This window comes from Urocitellus parryii, chromosome 7, assembly GCF_045843805.1.
Source record: "Urocitellus parryii isolate mUroPar1 chromosome 7, mUroPar1.hap1, whole genome shotgun sequence".
NCBI classification, from domain to species: domain Eukaryota; kingdom Metazoa; phylum Chordata; class Mammalia; order Rodentia; family Sciuridae; genus Urocitellus; species Urocitellus parryii.
Genome location: NC_135537.1, coordinates 73,435,238 through 73,456,211, shown reverse-complemented (window position 1 = coordinate 73,456,211; position 20,974 = coordinate 73,435,238). Strand labels below are relative to the sequence as shown.

Below are 20,974 nucleotides of genomic sequence, written 5' to 3'. Positions count from 1 at the left end.
AATGGGCATTATCTCACCTTAAATTAAAAGAGATGTTGAATTGGGATGACCTTTCAGCTTTTACATCCTAAGACTAAAAATCCTTTAAATATTATGTCATTGTCACAGTTGCTTGACTTTGGAATCAAAAGGAAAATCTCCTTTACTATATATCTGCCAGTAACTATGGCAAGTAGAGAAAAGACTTTTAAGAAATGGTACAAATGGCTGATTAGCTCAGTTTGTTAGGGTATGATGCTCATAACACCAATGTCATGGGTTCAATTCCTGTTGTGGCTAATAATCTATAGTTGAGCTTGGTAGCACAGGTTTATAATCCCAGCTACTCGAGGGGCTGAGGCAGGAGGTTTGCAAGTTTCAGGCCAGCCAGGGCAACTTAGTAAGACCCTATCTCAAAATAAAATGAAAAGGGCTGGGAATGTAGTTAAGTGACAGAGTGCTCACCTAGTATACATGAGGCCCCAGATTCAATCCTCAGTATAAGAAAAGAAATGGAATGTTCTGCCCAAACTTACATAGTTAAGTGGGGAAACAAAGGTTTTTATTTGTTTTGGGGATTTTTTGACTCTGATGTCCCTTTTTTTCTGAATTCTTTTTTAAATGTTATATAATGTCATATTTTAAAGACATTCATTGTCTGGTCATGCTCTAAAGATGCATATTTATTTTTCAGTATCTTCATATTACATATGTCATTGACAGTTTTCATTATAATATGATTCTGGAAATGTATATGAAAGTTAGAAAATGATGAGGTTAACCTTGCCATAAGGTTTAAGAACGGTGCTAGGGGCTGGGATTGTGGCTCTGCAATAGAGTGCTCGCCTAGCACGCGTGGGGCCCTGGGTTCGATCCTTAGCACCACATAAAAATAAATGAATGGAATAAAGGTATTGTGTCCAACTACAACTAAAAAAAACAAATATTTAAAAAAAAGAACAGAGCTAACAAACTGTCCTCTATTCAGTTACTCCTATGCTTCAGGCAAAACATTGGTTATTTTAAATGGTCTAACTGCCTAAACAAAAATTGTTTTCATATTTACCAGAATAGTGATTATTTTTCTTGTTTTTACTGAATTTTTCTCAAACTTTGCCAAATAAGTCCTTCTTGTGAGCTCAAATCAATAAATAGTCAAAAACTGTAAAATTTTTAGCATTATATCACAACATAATAATTATGTTGTCTTTCCCCAATAAAGCAGCAAACAGATTTGAGATTTTCTTAAAATTTATGAATACACTGCATATAGTAGATTTGTGCTTCAGCAAGCAGAGATCTCTTGACAAGACTTTTTGTAGCTTAGGACACATTTGATAAAAGAAGATATCTAATGTGGGTCCCAAGCTAATGGGAGACTACTTCTTCCATGTTCTCACAGGCCAGCTCTTTTCACAGCCCCTTGGTGTCATTTAATTGTTTACCTTAAAGATTGCCAGTCTCTGAGAACAAAAGGAGACAAACACTGGTCCTTCCCAGTGCTGTCACAACCTGACCTTTGCTATGGCAGCATGTGGAACTCAAAATTCAGGAACCCTCCAGCATGTCCTGTATGGTGGTATCTGATGACCTGTTCCCCAAACCAAAAGCAATTGCTCACAGATGCTCTGTGAGTGCTACTTATAGATATTCCCCCTAGGCTAAATGAACTCACTAAATTATGGCAGGGAATTCAGAACAGTTACAGTGTAGTTGATGGTGTGTTTACGTACATATGAACATGCAATAATCAATTACACTTGTTTTGATTTCTCTACCATAATATATGTATGTGTGTTTGTGTATACACACATATGACTTTTTGTATACAAATGACATTATCACTTTGTACCAGATATATTTCTACTCAGATAATTGTTGGTTATACATATACCCAAAAAAATGATTTGAGAATACACAAAGCTTTGCATTTTTCTGTTATTAAAGGTATGTTTCTTCTTCCTTTATATTGCAATAGTTTGGCATTAGTGCTACCCAGTAGAACTTTTTATATTGACATCATCCAATATGGCAGCCACTAGCCACATGTGATGATTGAACCGTTGAAATGTGATAAGGATCTAAATTCTTAATATCATTTTATTTTCATCAGTTTTTAAAATGTGTGACATTATTGGACAGTTCAATTCTATATTGTATCAGCAAATATTTGTCAGCACTTCATTTATGTTATAAGGGTGCTTCCATTCTGTTAGGCTTAAAAACAAAGGTTGCCTCAAATAAATATAGATGAAAATAGTATGCTGAATAAATCTGACACTGAAAGTCATCTTTTTTTTTTTTTTTTTGAATTTTTAGTATTGTCAGCATGTTTTTCCATCTGTCTCTCCACTATAAAAGTAGCAGATTGAATAACTGAAAAGCTTTTCTCATAAATGTGACTATTAGTTTATTTAGAATAGTAAAACAGCATTGTATATGCCAAGTTTTGCAACGTGTATTAGAATTGGTGCTTGTATTCATTGTTCAAATAATTTAATTATTTCTCAAAAGTGGTAACAAATTTTCTGGAAAACATCTACATTTCCTTGATAACCTTGCTTTAGATACCAGGGTTCCACTTAGCCCTTTCATGTGTAGAACACAGTGGTACGCTTACAGGTACACTGGAATAATTCACTGGAAGACATGAGTGGGCTAAAATTAACTTATGTTTGCATTGCTGATTATGAAATTGCATATAAATTAAATGAAAGCCCATTGGTGAAAACATAATATTGTTTGTTCCCTCTACCTAAAATGTGTTGGTGAAAACATCATCAACAGGTGTTTTTTATTTCTTATTCATAACTTGGCTGTATAGTTTGTAAAAATAGATCTTTTACTTTTCTGAGAAGTGATAAAATTTGTCTTTATTTGGGCATTGCTTCATTTTGAAGAAATTTGTCTTTTCTGAAATGTAACTTAAGACTTTACTTGCAGGCAGTGAGCTTTGTAGGATTTTGCTAGTAGCACAGCAAAGACTAGCCACATATTTGGCATTCAGTAGATACTTTGAGATAGTTATTGCCTCTTGGTTTAAGTGAAGCTGGCTGAGTGAGGTAGTTTTGAAACCTGGTCACATTTTTTTGGTATAACTGCAATTGAATCTTTCTAATTTGAATTAGAAAATTTAATTGAAATCTGTATCTCTGGAAAAATCTCTATCTCTATATAGCCTCTTGTCTATTAGTCTTTAAGAATGGTTCTTATACGAAGCAAACTATTAGAAAAATGAACTCTCCCATATAATAAACAGTATCAACTGACTCATTCTTTTCTTTTCTCATTTTTAGTGATTGCCATTGATATTGACCCAGTTAAGATTGATCTGGCTCGTAATAATGCAGAAGTTTATGGAATAGCAGATAAGATAGAGTTCATCTGTGGAGATTTCATGCTACTGGCTCCTTGTTTAAAGGCTGATGTTGTATTCCTTAGCCCACCTTGGGGAGGCCCAGACTATGCCACTGCAGAGACCTTTGACATTAGGACAATGATGTCTCCCGATGGATATCCTTTGGAAGTTCTGAGAGCTTATTCAGACAGTACTTGGAGCAGATGAGGGGGTAGATAAGGGAGAGGGAAACTGGTAAAGAAAGATATTACCTAATAGCATTTAGTAGATTCCAGTTTGACACAAAAATATATATATAAATTATGTATGTTTGTTGGACTCTAAATGTAATAGCAAATACCTTTTCTCTTGGTAACTATCCAATTTTATCAATTTTCAATAAGAACTAGAATATTCTAATTTTTTGAGATTATCATCTAGAAAGTCAGAATTTCCTCAAAACGTATTGCTTGAGTCCATGGGTGACTATCCAATAACTTTTCTTCAACTCCCTGAGTTGAGCTAATTTGCTATGTATCTTGACCTTTTTGTTTACTGGTGAGAGGTGGTATTGTGTTTTTCTATTTAGTATTCTTTTTTCTTATAAGTTTTACTTGTAATCTCTCTTATCAGGAACAGTATACTGCTGAACTATAAGATCTTGTGTTCTTTTAGATTCCATTAGAGGAAATTTAAACTTGTGCCATTTTGTCACATGCCAAAATACATTTGGTTTATAAGTAAAGACAATCTATTTCTGACCAAAAGTTAATTTTACTTTTTTTCCTTAACTGATTTCCACCTTTGAAATTTTCAGACTTTCCCAGAAGATCACTAATAATATTGTTTATTTTCTTCCAAGAAATGCTGACATTGACCAGGTAAGCCATTACTAAAGAATTTCTTTGAGCCTCTGGCTGAATTTTTACAAAGAAGGGCAGAAAAAGATGTAGAATGTTTCCTTATCAGAGAACCCATTTATGAGAAATTCTTTGCTTGCTGACTTTAAGTAACAAATGGAAGTGTATAACCGTTGAGTCTATGTCCATTTGATCTTCATCTCCCTGACTTCTGATGTCAAACACAAATAAAGCACACCAATCTTTTCATAAAGCTGTGTTGAAAGAAAGGTGGAATGTCTTTGAGTTTCATATGCTGCTCAGCTAAACTAGCCAAGGTCTACCTTTACTGAAACCTGCCTTGAAAATACAGGTTTTAAATATTTCTACAAATAATAACATAACCAAAGTTATAGATAGACAAAAGCTTTAATTTGGTCAGGAAAAACTTTCCATTATTTCTTCAATAGTGTTTCCACCACTTTTTCCTTTTTCTGGGCCATCCATTTTTCTTCTTTATATATATTTTTCTGGCATTTTGTTATATGTCCTGTTTATTTTATATGTATGTGTTATCTATGCTTTCAGTGTCATGTCTTAGAGTTTTATAGTTTCAGCTAAGTAGCTCTTCAAAGCCAATGATACTCTGATCCACTGGGAAAAGTTCTTTTTTATTTATTTTCTAGGATGAAGACTAAGTATAAATCTTTTAAAGCCCCCCCACATACACACACACCAAGTGATTATAATGCAATCAACAGTTTAGATTCTCTGGGTTAAAAGAAGAAAAAAATGAAATTAACAGTCTGAGCTCTTGCTCTGAGTTAGAAGGATGCGAAATTTGATCTTGCTGTCATTTATTTATGATACATTTTGCCTAAACATTAAGCCTTCCAAAATAGTATGTTAGACCAATGATAAGAAAAAGACCGCACATCCCTTGGGATCATGAGTTTTTTTAGTATCACTTGATATTACATCTGTTATCTGCCACTCAGAAGGCTCAGCTGCTTCCTAGACTTCCAGATAAGGCTAAGCTTACTGATTCCAATTTATTTTTCTCACATGTAAGCATCATGTTTAATAACTGTCTCATAAAAGACCATATGGTCTTTGATGGGCTTTACTATGATTTTTATATTACATAAAAATAGGCTTATTTGAGTATGTGAATAAATACTAGTAAACTTACTGTTTAGCACAAAAGTCTCAGTGATTAAATTTTTTTCTAGTTGAATGAACATTTCCACAAAGATAAAGTTAACTTTTTTCTTTAAATTCTGTTTTTGGCTTTCTTGGAAAACCTGCCAGAATTAGGGTTTGTGGCACATTCATGCTTTCTACCTCTAGAGGGAGTAATGACACCAGAAAATAATAAAAGAAACTGATTATGAGTACACTATTTTGTTTGGTATTGAATTTAGATCAAATTACAGTAGGAAATGAACTTTTTCTTAAAACAGAAAAATCACCAAAAAGTGAGACACTTTAAGTGAGAGAGAGAGCACTACAAGATTGAAGGAAATCAAGAGTTACAAAGAAGTTAACGTTTTTTGTTAGAGGGACATTTAAAACGTCAAAACAACGTGAATTTACAAATGAACTGTGTTCCCAAAGTTTATGAATCTGCAGCATTTTTCCCATAGAAATGTCTATAAAGAACAATTGGGAGATTATACTTTACATATCATTATATTATCCTAAACTGGATACGAACTGAACTGAATATAATACAACTTGTCTTGAAACCTTTCCATGTAGATGATGGTGATTTTTCTCTGAATCCAGTGAAATATTTTTCTAGGTCCCCTATTACAGGTCACACAGCCCTTGTTAGCCAAACTCACACTACTAAACCTAAGACTGGATAATTTAGATAATATTTTTGTGAAAGGCACTTTGGATATAAGGTATATCTCACTCTCTGCAATTGCTGTTAAAACCTAGAAGCTCATCTTAGATTGCATTCAAGGAACCTATGTTTGTATCTTGTTTTGTTTTCTTTTATTTCATTCCTTTGACAGCTGTAGAATTCCAGCCATTTTCCAATTTTGGATCTACTATGCTTTGCAAATATGTAAAGATTCTGTTTTAAATAGTAAATCTATTCAGAGAAAGACCTTTGAGGGCAGACTAGATTGGTTATGCTTCAGTGGAAGCAAACACCACCTTCCTGTGACATCCCTGTGGGTGGAATCTCTAACATAAATTATGGTCTTGTCTTTTAGCTAGGCATTGGGGTAATTAGAGGAGGGCCCCTGGTCCATTGGATGTGGTAGCTTCTTATCCTTTTTTGATTTTATAACAAAAATACCTAAGTTTATAAAAGTGATGTCATCTGTACTTTTCAGTAGAAATTAAATCACTTGGATTTTTCCGTTCATACCAATACAGAGAACAAGGTAACATTGAGCAGCATCCAGTGTGTTAAAAAATAACTGAAGCCCCTCCATCAAATGATTCTTGGTCCTTATCTAACACACCCCACCTTCCTTGGCTTCTTTTTATTTATATATATATTTTTTTCTAGTTATAGGTAGACACAATATTTTATTTTTTTGTGGTGCTAAGGATCGAACCCAGTGCTTCACGCATGCTAGGCGAGCGCTCTACCTCTGAGCCACAACTCTAGCCCCCTTTCTTGGCTTCTTTAAACATTCATTCTATTAACACTTGAGCCAAGACCCCATTTATTTCATTTACTCATAAAGTGGGGAAACAATTGCAAATTAACATGTTTAGGTAGAACATTATACAGTTGTCTGAGTTGTAGCTTTAAGTGTAGAAATTGATGTTAGATTTAGTCAGGATATCTATCTCATCTTTCTAGTTGGCAAAATTCACTAGACTTTTTTAGATTTTATTCCAGAGAGGGCTGACTGGTAGATCACATGCTTAGCATGTACAAGGCCCTGGGTTCAGTTGCCAACATAAATTTTATTTCATAATGTCTGCAAGAGGGAAAAATTCTTAATTGTAGCGTTGATCACACTTCTAGTTTGTTTGTTTTGAGTTGGTACATAGACCCAGGGACATTCTACTACTGAGCTAAAACTCTAGCCTCTATTCGTTTATTTTCAATCATTGGTTGGCTGATTTGTAGATAGATAGGTAGGTAGATAGATAGGAATGAGGTACTCATTTATGGGTAACATATCTAAAATATGGAAGAATAGAGTTGTATGCATTTGAATAACAAACTATTTATAAATAAGAGAATTTATTAGATAACATTGTTATTTGGAAAATATTTTAAATATAACTAAATTTAGCTCATTAGCATTTTTAATAGTTTTGACTAAATATGATAAATATTTACCACTGGTTTATTTACAAATATTATTTTAGTTTTAAGTTACTATAATATCCGCTTATTTCATAAATGGAAAATTAAGGCCTTAATGGTATTTTATTTAGAGGTAGAATTAATAAAAAATTAATATCAAAATGTTCTGAATGAAATTAATACTGTGGAAATCTGATCTAATGGTAACATTCTCGTGTAGCTAAAGCTGTATCCATAAGGTAAGTACTATAAAGTCATTCCAACAGATGAAGGACCCTTAGTCCAGGTTTAGGAACCAGAAGCATGACAAAATAGGAAGAGGACTAAAGACTGGATTGAGTTTGTACTTATAGGAATTGTAGTCTCTAAAACAGGTGAACCTCAAAATAGCTTGCTTTTACAACTCAAGAGCACACAGAGATGTGTTCATGCTACTAAACTAACAATACACTGCATTGTATACATATTGTGTTAGTCAGCTTTGTGTTGCTGTGACCAAAATACCTGATGATAACAACTTAGAGGAGGGGAAAGTTACTTTGCTCATGGATGCAGAGAATCAGTCCATGGCCAGCCCCGCTATAGTCAGTTGCTCTGGGCTCAAGGTAAGGCAGAACCTCATGGCATAGAGTAGCTGCTCCGTTCATGGCAGCCAGAAAGCAGAGAGATGAGAGAAGGAACAAGGACTCTGAACCATTTCAGAGCACTCCCCCAGTGCACCTCCTCCAGCCATGCCCCCACCTGCTTACAGTTACCACTCAGTCCATTCAGACTAGGATGGACTGGTTAGGTTACAGCTCTCCAGTTTCATAGTGTGGCCTCTGAATGTTCCTGTATTAATACAGAAGCTTTGCAGGAACTCCTCATATTTGAACCATGATACATTTACGGCATAGAAGTTTAATGAATGCTTCTTGGGTGAGTGGATACTTAAGATCATTAGAGTTCTCCTGAACATGTCATTGACTTATTATAACACTTTGGAGTATTTATAGCAAGTTATCAACCTGATTTTTTTTTCTATTTTTTTTTATTGGTTGTTCACAACATTACAAAGCTCTTGACATATCATATTTCATACATTAGATTGAAGTGGGTTATGAACTCCCAATTTTACCCCAAATGCAGATTGCAGAATCATGTCGGTTACACATCCACAATTTTACATAATGCCCAATTTATCAACCTGATTTTATTGGTGAATAAACTAGGAAAATTTAGTGATTTGCCTAGCTATCCTGCCACATAATGGCATAGTCAGTACCTTAATACCTTGCTGTCTCCCACGGACACAGTATTCATTGCTAAAAAGAAACAGGTTCATCTCTTGTCACAAGAGTAGCTCACCAAGAGATTGGGACAGTCATTAGAATTTGAGGTGACAAGAGAAGCAAGGGGAATTATAAAAGAATTTCTGCAGAATCATCTCTGGTCCATTCCTTCTTAAAGGTGAGAAAGACAACAGAGAATTAAAAATTTATAACAAAGGGAAATGCCATGACCTGCACCAGCTGTTAATTCAGAAACCAGCAAGGGGCAATGGGGGAATAGAGAAAAGACAGACACACAAAGAAAGAAAAAGCTGGGGACTGGTGGCTCTTCATCCCCTGATGAGGGATGAAGAACTACCCAGAACCAACTCAGCACATTTATTATCTAGATTTTAACATCAAAAGGGTTTTTTTTGGGGGGGGGGGGCGGGGCGGGGGCATGTAGCAGGGATTTAACTCAGGGGCACTCAACCACTGAGCTACATCTACAACCCTATTTTGTATTTTCTTCAGAGTTGGGGTCTCACTGCGTTGCTTAGTGCCTCGCTTTTGCTGAGGCTGGCCATGAACTCAGGATCCTTCTTCCTCATCTTCCTGAGCTGCTGGGATTACAGGGATGCACCACTGCACCCAAATCAAAAGGGTTTTCTATGAGAAAGTTTCTTCAAAGTAGGGCTGGGGATATGGCTCAAACGGTAGCGCGCTCGCCTGGCATGCGTGCGGCCTGGGTTCGATCCTCAGCACCACATACAAACAGAGATGTTCTGTCTGCCAAAAACTAAAAAAAAAAAAATAAATATTTAAAAATTCTCTCTCTCTCTCTCTCTCTCTCTCAAAAAAAAAAAAAAAAAGTTTCTTCAAAGCAAGCAAGCTGAAGGACGAAGTCCAATTTCAACTTTGTGCTCATAATTCTTTACTCCCAGGAACAGGTATCTGAACACACGGTCAAGACTGATAGGCCTGTGGTAAGCCAGGAACCTCCTTTGAACAGGGCATCACCATAGTAATTGGGCAGTCTCAACTGTGCCTTTGCATTAGGAGTTCACAGCTCAGGTGCACTCCTGTCACAGGATAGTTCAAAGACTCATTCAAATCACCGCTCCCAACAGGGGAAGGCATTTACTGCAAAACTTGACCTGCCACATGTGTTCTCTTATTTAGTTAGTGGTATGTTCTCTTATTTAGTTAGTTGACCAAGTCTGTTCCGTTCTTAATAAAATCACTGTATAATCACACGTTGCAATTTGGATAAATTTGATAGTTCCTAATGTTTACTAGCAAGCCTTTCCTTTGGAGAGCTTGCTGCTAGATGATTAAAATAGTATTATCCTGTGTTATGCTACATACATGATCATTCTCTGAAGAGGGAATGAAACTGTCAGGCCTTATGAGCTGGGTTGCAAAGACACAAGTTCAGTTTTAGTCAAATGATTCTGAACATATCTTTTATTTCTTTACTACCTTGAGTAAATTTTCTTAGTAAATGATGTTAATAGAAAATAGAGGAATGCCCAGCTTTTCTGTGCCACACATGGTGCTACCTGTAAATCCTTTACTATTGGGCGTACTCTGGTCTGTTTGCTTTATGTAACTTATTAAAGAACAACCTTATGTTTCCAGGATCTGTTTCTGAGAATAGGTAAGGGGAAAAGCTTAGTGATCTGATTCCTGAAATCAATGTAGGTGAGCTTTTGATACCTGGGAGGAATTTTCTGACCTGGTCAGATGCTCCCGTTGATGATTGAGGGCTTTTTAAAATCACATTTGTTTTAATCAAGTAAATATTTGAATGAAGAAGAAAACAGGAAATATCTGTGAGAGCCTGAAATAGCATTTAAAGATTACCTGAAATACTGTTAGCAAACAAATTTAAGAAATTGTATTTCTCTTTACTGCATACAGGGAAATAGACGAAAGTTTGAATGTTGCCTGTTTGTCCATTGGTAGTGTATTTTCAAACCCCCCTTGCCCCTGAACTGTCCATCATAAATGTTTTTACTTATTTTTTATTTTTGTGTAGTTTCTTGGTTGTTGGTTGGTTGGTTGGGTTTTCATTTGTTGGTTTTTATTTGATTTTTCATATTTTTATTCATATATTGCTATTACACACAATATTGTGATTTTTTTTACATATTCATACATGCACATGATATATAACAATGTAATTTGGTAGTTATCATTCCTCAGGATTTCTTTTTTTTTTTTTTAAAAACCTTTATTTATTTTTATGTGGTGCTGAGGATCGAACCCAGGGCCCCGCATGTGCTAGGCGAGCGCTCTACTACTGAGCCACAACCCCAGCCCTCTCCAAGTTTTCTTCCTCCTTCCCTTTACTCCACTGATTTCTCTTTGCTTTCCTTGAGATTCTCCACGCCTTTTTTTTCCTTCCTTTCTAGCTTCATATAAAACAAAACATACAGCCCTTGATTTTCTGAATGTGGCTTATTTTGCTTAATATAAGATTTTTGAGTTCCACCCATTTTCCTATAGATGGCATAATTTCATTCTTTATGGCTGAATGAAACTTCATGGTGTATATGTACCACATTTTCTTTATCCATTCATCCATTGATGGACAAGTAGGCAGGTTTCATAATTTGGCTATTATGAATTATACTGTAAACATGGGTATACATGTATCTGTAGTAAGATGACTTTAATTCTTTAAGATAAATACCAAGGAGTGTTTTAGCTAGGTCATCTGGTGGTTTCATTTCTAGTCTTTTGAGGAGCCTCCATACTGACTTCCATAGTAGTTGTACTAATTTACAATCCTACCAACAGTACAAAAGTGTTCCTTCTACCCCTCCACATCATCTTCAGCATTTATTATTATTTGTATTTTTGATGGCTGCCATTCTGACTGGAATGAGATGAAATTTCAATGTAGTTTTGATTTACATTCCCCTCATTGCTAAAGATGTAGAACATTTTTTCATATATTTATTGGTCATTTGTTTCTTTTGAGAAGTGTATACTTAGTTTATTTGCCCATTTTTTATAGGGTTATTTGATTGGGGTGGTGTTTTGAGATTTTTATATATTCTGGATATTAATCTTCTGCAGAAAAATAACTAGCAAAGGTTTTTTGCTATTCTGTAGGATCTCTCTTTACATTCTTGATTACTTCCTTTGCTCTGTAGAGCTTTTTAATTTGATGTCATCCCATTTATTTATTCTTGGTATTATTTCCTGAGCTTTAGGGGTCCTATTGAGGGAAATCGTTGCCTGCACCTGTATGTTGGAATGTTGGCCATACTTTTTTTCCTGGAAGTTACTAGGAACAGTTCTATTCTAATTCCTAAGTCTTTGAATCATTTTGAGTTGACTTTTGTGCAGGATGAGAGATTAAGGTCTAGTCTCATTCTTCTACATATGGATAACCTGTCTTCCAGCACCATTTGTTTAAATGGCTATCTTCTAGCCAGCATACTTTTGGTACCTTTGTCCTGGATCAGATTACTGTATCTCTGTGAGCTTATTTTTGTGTCTTCTGTTCTGTTCCATTGGTTGATGTCTGTTTTTATGCCAGTACTATGCAGTTTTTGTTACTAGCACTCTGTGGTGTAATTTGAAAGCAAGGATTGTGATGCCTCCAGAAATACTTTCCCTTTTTTTTTTTTTTTTTTTGGCTTAGAATTGCTTTTGATTACTTGGGTTTTTGATTCTTCCAAATGAATTTTAAGACTATTTTTTCTAGTTCAGTGAAGAATGTCATCTGTTTGGTTTTGATTGTTTTGTTATGTTTTGTTTTTGTGGTTTTGGGGGGTGGGTACTGGGGATTGAACCCAGGGACTCTTAATCCCTGAGCCACATCCGAGCCATTATTATTATTATTATTTTGAGACAAGATCTTGCTAAGTTGCTTAGGGCCTTGCTAAATTGTTGAGGTTAGCTTTGGCTTTGAACTGGTGATTCTCCTGCCTCAGCCTCCCAAGTTACTGGGATTATAGGCTTGCGTCACTATGCCCAGGCATGTCGTTGGTATTTTAATAGTGATTATATTGAATCTGCATATTACTTTGGGTAATATGATCATTTTACAATATTTATTCTATGTAGCCACAAACATGAGAAATCTTTCCATCTTCTAGTGTCTTCTTCAGTTTCTTTCTTAAGTGTCCTGTAGTTTTCATTATCAAGCTCTTTCACCTTCTTGGTTAGATTTATTCCTTTTTGTTGTTGTTGTTTGCTTTTTAGTTAATTTTTGTTTTTGTTTTTGTTTCAGGCTCTTGTGAATGGGAATCTTAGTAGATTCATTATTACTATATAGGAAAGGTATTGATTTTGTATGTTAATTTTATATCCTACTACTTTGCTGAATTTGTTATTAACTAGCAATCTTCTGATGGAGTTCTTTGGCTCTTCTAACTATAGGATCATATCATCTGCAAATGGTGATAATTTGACTTTTTCTTTTCCTATTTCTATTCCTTTTATTTCCTTCTCTTGCCTGGGGCTCTGGCTAGACCTTCTAGTGCTATATTAACAGGAGTGGTGAGACTGGACATCCTTGCTTGTTCCAGAATTTTTCCGTATTTACTATGATGTGGGCTTTGGGTTTGTTGTATATAGCTCATATGATATTGGGTTAAGTTCCTTCTGTCCCTTATTTCTTTGAGGTTTTTATCATGAATGGATGCCGAATTTTGTTAAAGACTTTTTTCTGCATCTATTAAGGTGACTGATTTTTGTCCTTAATTCTTCCTATATGGTGAATTACATTTATTGATGGGTATATGTTAAAATGTTTTTGTATAGTTTTTATTAGGGTATAACAAAGGAAAATGAGGGCAAAAAGTACCACAAGCCTTTACTTGGCCTGTTTGTCTTGAGGTTTCTCACAACCAGTATTTCAGGTGCTTGCTGCTTTTGACAGAGGTCTGCAGGTTCTGTAAAATACTCTTCATTTTCATCTGTTTTGTTTTGCAGTGCTAAGAATCAAACCCAGGGCCTGGCACGTAATATACATGCACTCTTAATACTGAGCTATACCCCCAGCTCACCTGGCTTAATTGGTTTCTAACCAAGTTTTTGCATATTGCAAATAAAGTGTTTCTGTCATTAATGTGTATTGTGTATTCTCCAAATAGGATCCAGTTGGGAGTGTATTTTCTCTCATTTGATTATGAAACTCTTAACTTTATATTCATTTTCCTCTGGGGGGAAAATGCAGTGTTGAAAGTTTGACTCTTAAATCTTTGTTCCTTAATTTTTACCACTTGTCGTCTTTGTTGTGACCTTTTTCGGTATCTCCTTTCCAAGTCCCCAAATTACATTTTTATTGCCTCACATAGTATCTAGTTGATGAGCCAGGCATGGTGACACACACCTGTTATCCCAGAAATTCTGTAGGCTGAGGCAGGTGGGTTGAAAATTCAGAGCCAAGCCTCAGCAACTTAGCAAGACCCTAAACAACTTAGAGAGACCCTGTCTCAAAATAAAAAAGGCTGAGAATGTGGCACAGTGGTTAGGCACCCTGGATTCAACCCCCCATACCTAAACAAATAAATAAATAAATACCTAGTGATGAAAGTGCAATCTTAAGTTTTAATTCCAGTAGTTGTCATTTCTTTTGATAAATCTAACATATTTGGATATATGTAACCCAGAGCTGCTAATCTTTATATACCTAGCTATTCTTCTCCTTCCCATCTTCCCTCTATCATTTTCTCTCTTCTCCTGCCCTCAATTTATTAAACTTTAAGAAAGAGTAAAGAACCAAATAACATTTTGACCAGTAAACCTGCTAGTGAAAGTTGAAAATAGTAAGGTTAAGTGTGCTTAAATTGAAGCACAGTATTATTTACTTGAACATAAGTCTTTGCAACTCCAAATTTCTAATCTTTAAAATAAATGAATTGAAAGTACAGAAAGGCTAGAAATTATTTTTCACCAGAACACTTGAAAGTAACTTTCTTTCCCAAATTTATTTCTAAATAGTAAAAAGGTATGAGTTTTCTCATCATATTTTTATAAGTAGATTCAGTATTAAGAGAAACACTTGTTTTGTTTATCATCTAATTCTCCCAACTTAACCAACCCTAGCAGATTTTTTGCTGTTGTTTCATCTCTGCTTGGATTTTCTCAACCCAGCCTGATCTTTCCTCCTTCCCTTTCTCTTTGCCTCTTACCACAGTCTTAATCTCACCTTCCCGCAGAAATTTCGGCTTACCAGTTTTACATTCTTTAAATAAATTACCTGTTGCAAGGAACAGGAAAAATACTGCTCTTAAGTTTATTTTAGATGTACTGGTCAAAATCATTTTGCCCTTATAAAAAATTAGACTGACATAAAGATATTGAAATAGGATATAAAACACGTATTCCTAATAATTGCCTCTGTGCTGTATTCACCTTATCCTTGATGTTTCTTACGGTTGTTCTGATAAACTGATTTCTGGTGATCTGACCACCAGATCTAGTTAATAGATCTCTGAGAGGTCAAATGGAAAAATATACTGGGCCAAACCAAAACCTTATCTATATAAGAACTTGGGGTAAAATATTGCTAGTGTGAAGTGAAAGAGGCCAGTGCAGGCATTTTGTAAGAAAACTAAGTATTCCTAATACGTGGCTGTTTTAAAATTTCTAGTTTCAAGTATGAACAATGGCGTGTGGTTGTTTATTTTTAATCACTATTAGACCTTCTGTGTTTGGCTTTTATTTTCATCTCTTTCTATTGATAAAAACACAACCAGTCTCTTTTTATGCCCTGCTGGTAGTAGTGTTGGGGGGCTGACGGTGACATCATTAACATCTTGGTGGAGCAACTCTTTTTTATTTTTCTTTTTTAAGAAGTTACCATAGAATGACCTGTTGGTTCTTCCCTATTTCTGTATCTGACTTTTTCTAACAGGAAGTTAAAATAATTCTAAATTTATACTCATTGGTAATGCATAGTAAATCTTACCTTCTACCAGTTGCTGGTTTAGTAGGTAAAATACTAGTGAGATCAGATTCTTTCAGCCCTCAACCAAACTAGACTAAATAAACATCTCTCTTTACAAAATATATAGTTATGGTTTTGCCGATTATTGTAACAGAAAATGCATGTCTCCTGTGTTTGTAACTCATCCTTAGAATCAATGTATCCCTTTACCACTCAGTTATTTCTGGTTTTTTTGTTTCATTTTTTTTTTTTTAATTGCCTAGGCTTTCCATCATATTCCCCTTATCCTTAATCTTTCTTATTGTTGTCCTGTTAAACTGATTACTAGTGATCTGATCACCAGATCTAGTTCATAGGTCTCGGAGAGATCAAATAGAAAACTATGCTGGGCCAAAAAATAACACAAAAAGAATAACAGGTGGAGGAGGTGGTCCAAATTGGGAGAACAATAAAAGGGATCAATTAGAGAAAGACAGACTTGTTGATAAAGACTCCTCATTAGAGTAGGGGTCATGGCCTGGATTATAGCCATCTTGCTATCTGTTCTTAGTATCATGTAGCAGGCACTCAGAAAATATTGTTAAACAATTAAGAGAGGAAGATGAAAATGATAAGGTAAACAAGGCAGAGGTTTTCAGGACTTATTCTTTGAACATCTTTGTAAATAAACAAACCTGTGATTTAGGAAGATTTTCTGTTCCTGAGTTCTTTAGCTTATAGTATCGCTGAGGTCAAGTCCTTTACAGTAGCATAAAGATATGATCTTACCCATAAGATTAGAAGGGTCTGAAACAACAAGCATTTTTACCATGGAATATTGCATTAGTACCTACCTGGGAAGTAACGTGAACATTTGAGATCCCTCATTATTTGAAAGATTTAAATAAAAAGCCAGGGTCTTCCCTTTATTTGATAAAGAATTGTGAATGAAAGAATTTATTTGAAATCATATTATATACTTGTGACCTTCTTTTGTTTGTCTTTTTAGGTGGCATCCTTAGCTGGGCCTGGAGGACAAGTAGAAATAGAACAGAACTTTCTTAATAATAAACTAAAGACAATCACTGCTTATTTTGGTGACTTAATCCGAAGACCAGAGTCTAAAACCTAAACTGTGAAGCAGGACAAGGATAAAGATCATGTAATAATAAGAACATTTTTCATATGAAACACACAAAATGTCTTTTCCTGTATTCGCTGATGCTTTATACCCACAGTCTTAAATCACCGTGTGATATGGAAACTTTCTGAGTTTAACAAATATTAATGAAGTTTTGAGACATTTGGATGATATTAACTATGTACTGTCTATTGTACAGAAAGTTAGTAACCATCTGATATGAAAAGCTTATAGGCTTGCCCCTGTGCTGAATTTCATTGTGTGTCTGTGTAAATATGGGTTTTTTTTAATATATTGGTTTAATATCTTTGTGTGTGTATGTGTATGTATGTATGTATATACATGTGTATAAAAAATAATTGCTGTATTTTTTAACAGAAATGCAAAGAAAACAATGAACAAGTTATATTCTATATCCTGTTTAGCTGCTACGAAATAATGTTATTCATTTAAAGTCTCCCACCCCCTTCTCGGTCCTTTTTTATCTCTCTAAAGATAATCACAGCAAACAGTGTATATAGTTTCTTTGGGAGAACAGAAAGGAATTAGAGTGTACCCTAATGTGCTCTTGACTCCATTGATACACTGTTCAGTAACCTTCCTTGTTTTTACTTGATGTACCTTTTTTAAAAAAGCAGAAACCTTATCAGTTTATCTTGAAGACCTTTCCTTGTCAGTACATACAGATAGATCTACCTTATTCTTTTTAATGGCTGTTTTGTATTCCATCTTATGAATATGCCATAATTAATTAAACCAGTTCCCTATTGATGGATACTTGGACTCTTCAGGTTTTTGCACCTACCAACTGTTTTGCACTGTCCTTAAGTAAATTGGTTAACTTCTAGAAGTTAGATATCCAGGGGTTTGTGCATTTTAATTTTGATAGATACAAATTGTCTTGATAAAGTTGAACCAACTTTCAGACTTTAGACTTTCTTCTAGAATTTTTTTCTTTTCTTCATCTTGAATTTGCTTTTTTAACATCATTTTAGCTTATAAAGTTAGTATTTTTAAGATTTCCATTGCAAAATCAATGTGAAATATATTTTGTAACACAGAAATATATGTTCTTTTTCTATTAAAATGGCAGTGAAAGGAGAAGGAATGTGTTGCTTAATTATTCATTTAGCAGGGTGTTCAGTCATTTTTATAAGTAGGTAAGAAGTGATGTACAGCTTCTAACCATTGAGGGTTAGAGCTGGGATAATGTCAGCATGTGAAGCATCAAGCAAAACATGATTTTGAATAAGATAGGGTTAGAGAAAATGAAATAAATTGGAGGAATTTTCAATAAGCACTGAAAACTAGACAAAAAAAAACTTGCTGAGGGTATAGCTTAGCAATAGAACTAAGTGTTTTTTAATTATGCCAACATTAGTCATCAACAGTTCTGTATATGACCCCTAGACCTGGAAGAGTGACAAGATGGGTAAAAGTAAATTTTCAAAATTACCAATTTTTTTAGTTTTTTTTGTCACAAAATTTCATTCATACCCTTCTTTCTGATGTGCATATTCTTACTTGTATTTAATATTAAAACTAATTTGCATTCCTGAATACATATGAACATGTATGAGTAGAAAAAGAAGCCTAACCAAGACCTAAAGTATTCCTGTCCCCTCAGTGGTATAGCTAATTTACACACATTTGTTGATCATTAGTCCTCAAAAGAACTTTGAAATGTTTTAGTTTATTATGTGACTTCTGCTCAAATAAAATCTTACCAAGAAGCCAAATATGTAAAATGGACTTTTTTTTTTTAATGGAACTGTTTACATTTAAATAGAAGCCAACGGCCCCTATTCTGGTCCAACTTGGTCTTTTTGTTTTTATTATTAAACTGCAACATTTTTTTAAGAATTTTTTTTACAAAAGTAAATACATAACTTTAACAATTTAAGATACAAGGTGAATGATTCAAAAAATGAAATTCGCAATTTTTCTCCCCTCTCTAATCTGTCACTTTTCCATTCCCCTTCCCAAAAGTAACTACTGCTAACATTCCTGTATGTACCCTTTAAGACATTTCCCTAACAATAAAAACTTGTATAAACACCATAGAGTGGGATGGAATTATATTATTTTGAAATTTTGTTTTTGATGGTGGGATGGAACTCAAGTTCTAGTGTATGGTTATCATGTGCTCTGCCACTACACTCCTAGCCTCTAAAATTTTTATTTTTAATGTCTTGCAAACTTTTCTATATCAAGCATGTACATCTGCACTATCAATTTTAACAGACATATTGAACAAATCAGAATTGCTTTAAATATGACCCAATAATGAGCATTTAAATTAACAACTTTTGCAATTGCAGATAGTACTATTGGGTATTTAAGTAGAATAGTTTCCTAGAATTGAAACTTTTTTAAGTCAAAGGTCTTGCTTTTATTTATTTTGTTTTAATTTGGTGTATCATATCAAGTTGCCCTCCATTGCCACCAACTGTGCATAAAAATGGCCAGTTTTCCTTACACCCTCAAAAGAATTTTACATTTTGATTTATTACCAATCTGATTAATAAATAATAATTTTAATTTATCCTGATTGCTAGAGTGGTATGAGCAAATTTTCATATAATTATTAGCCAGTGCATGCATTGGGCATCTTGTTTTTGCCAAAAGAAGAACTAATTGCTACTAATTTTTTCCACTAATTTGAAATCTAACTTCTGTGTATGTATATGTGTGCATGTGCATATGCAGGCATGGTTCTTCTGAAATTTATACCATTGATCCATTTGTCCATTCCTGTGTTACATGTTTTTGGTTGCTGTAGCTTCATTGTATGTGTTGACAGTTGCAAATTCCACCATTATTAATCTCAGAGTTTTCTGGTGCTTCCTAAGCATTTACTTTTTTAGATGAGTTTATTAATCCTTCAGAATTTTCTTTGTAACAGCAATGGGGATTGAACCCAGGGCCTTGCACATGTTAGGCAGTATTCTATCACTGAGCTACATCCGTAGTCCTCTTTGGAATTTTTAATTTTCAGTTTAGGAAAAGTGATAGCTATTAAATTTTTTATTCAAGGACTTGTTTATGGTCTTCTGTTACTCTGATCTTTTATGTATTTCAGTAAAGCTAGTCACTCTATTGTATAAATCTTGCATTATTTTTTGCCAAGTTTATTGCTTGATACTTCACATTTTTTTGACCAATTTTGAAAGGGATTTTTGTTGATTTTTACATCTTCTAATAGGTGTGTTGTCTATGTGAGAATACTTTGGCTTTCTTTGTTTTGGGGGGGGGTGGTTTGGTTTGGTTTGGTTTGGGGTACCAGGGATTGAATCCAAAGGTGCTTAACCTCTGAGCCACATTCCTAGCCTTTGTTTGTTTGCTTGCTTGCTTGCTTATTGTTTGTTTATTTGAGACAGCATCTCACTAGGTTGCTTACAGCCTTACTAAATTGCTGAGGCTGGCTTAGAACCTGCGATCCTCCTGCCTCAGCCTCCTGAACCATTGAGATTACAGACATGTGTCACCACGCATGGATTATGTAATACTTTTGAATTTTTTGTTATATCTAATCATCTTACTGAACCCTTTTTGATAATTATTCTAAGTTTTTCAGTTGATTCTTTTTTATTTTCTAAATATGTAGTAAGTAATCTACATATGAGTTTTTCTCTTAGCAAATATTTATGCCTTTTTATTTTTATTTTTCTACAGCATAGACTGCCTGTAGTGTTGTAAAAATGGCACTTTGTTCTTGTTTTTTATTTTGTGATAGAAGTTAGAAACATTTTTACATAACTTGCATTAAAATTAAGATTAAATTTAAGATTATTATTGGCCAGACTTTTTGGTTCTTATTTAAATGTAAAGCCTAAATTACTTTAAATTTTTCAAATTATTCGGTCATACCTGCAATTCTTTTCTTTTTTCTCTCTTTTATGAACTGAGCTTTACCACTGAGCTATATCCCCAGCTAAGTTTTCCAGACTGGTTTCAGATTTGCAATCCTCAGCCTCTGGAGTCACTGACAGGTGTGTACCACCACATCCAGCTCCATACCTGAAATTCTACCATTAAATTCTACTATATCATAATGTATTCTTTTAGTTCACTACTGGATTTCATTTGTTAAGTCTACTCTGTTTGATTTGTTTGTATTTGTTTTTTGTACACCTTGCCTGGTTTGGATATCAGAATTATACTACTCTGGCAGAATGCTTTAGAAAAATCTTTCACTTTTTTTCTGTGTACTAAGTAACATTGACAGTATCTGTTTACTGGAGCCTTGT

The 20,974-nt window shown here is 34.5% G+C and overlaps 1 protein-coding gene across 1 annotated transcript in view; it reads left to right on the top strand.

Annotated features, from left to right (window-relative positions):
* The window catches only part of Tgs1 (trimethylguanosine synthase 1), a 42,273-nt gene extending 23,750 nt beyond the window's left edge, over nt 1-18,523 (top strand). The window contains exons 11-13 of the mRNA XM_026394421.2: nt 3,276-3,492; nt 4,119-4,197; nt 16,593-18,523. Coding sequence (XP_026250206.2) covers nt 3,276-3,492; nt 4,119-4,197; nt 16,593-16,715 — 419 coding nt within the window. The 3' untranslated portion in view covers nt 16,716-18,523. The remainder of the gene's footprint in view (nt 1-3,275; nt 3,493-4,118; nt 4,198-16,592) is intronic.
* The last annotated feature ends 2,451 nt before the right edge of the window (nt 18,524-20,974 follow it).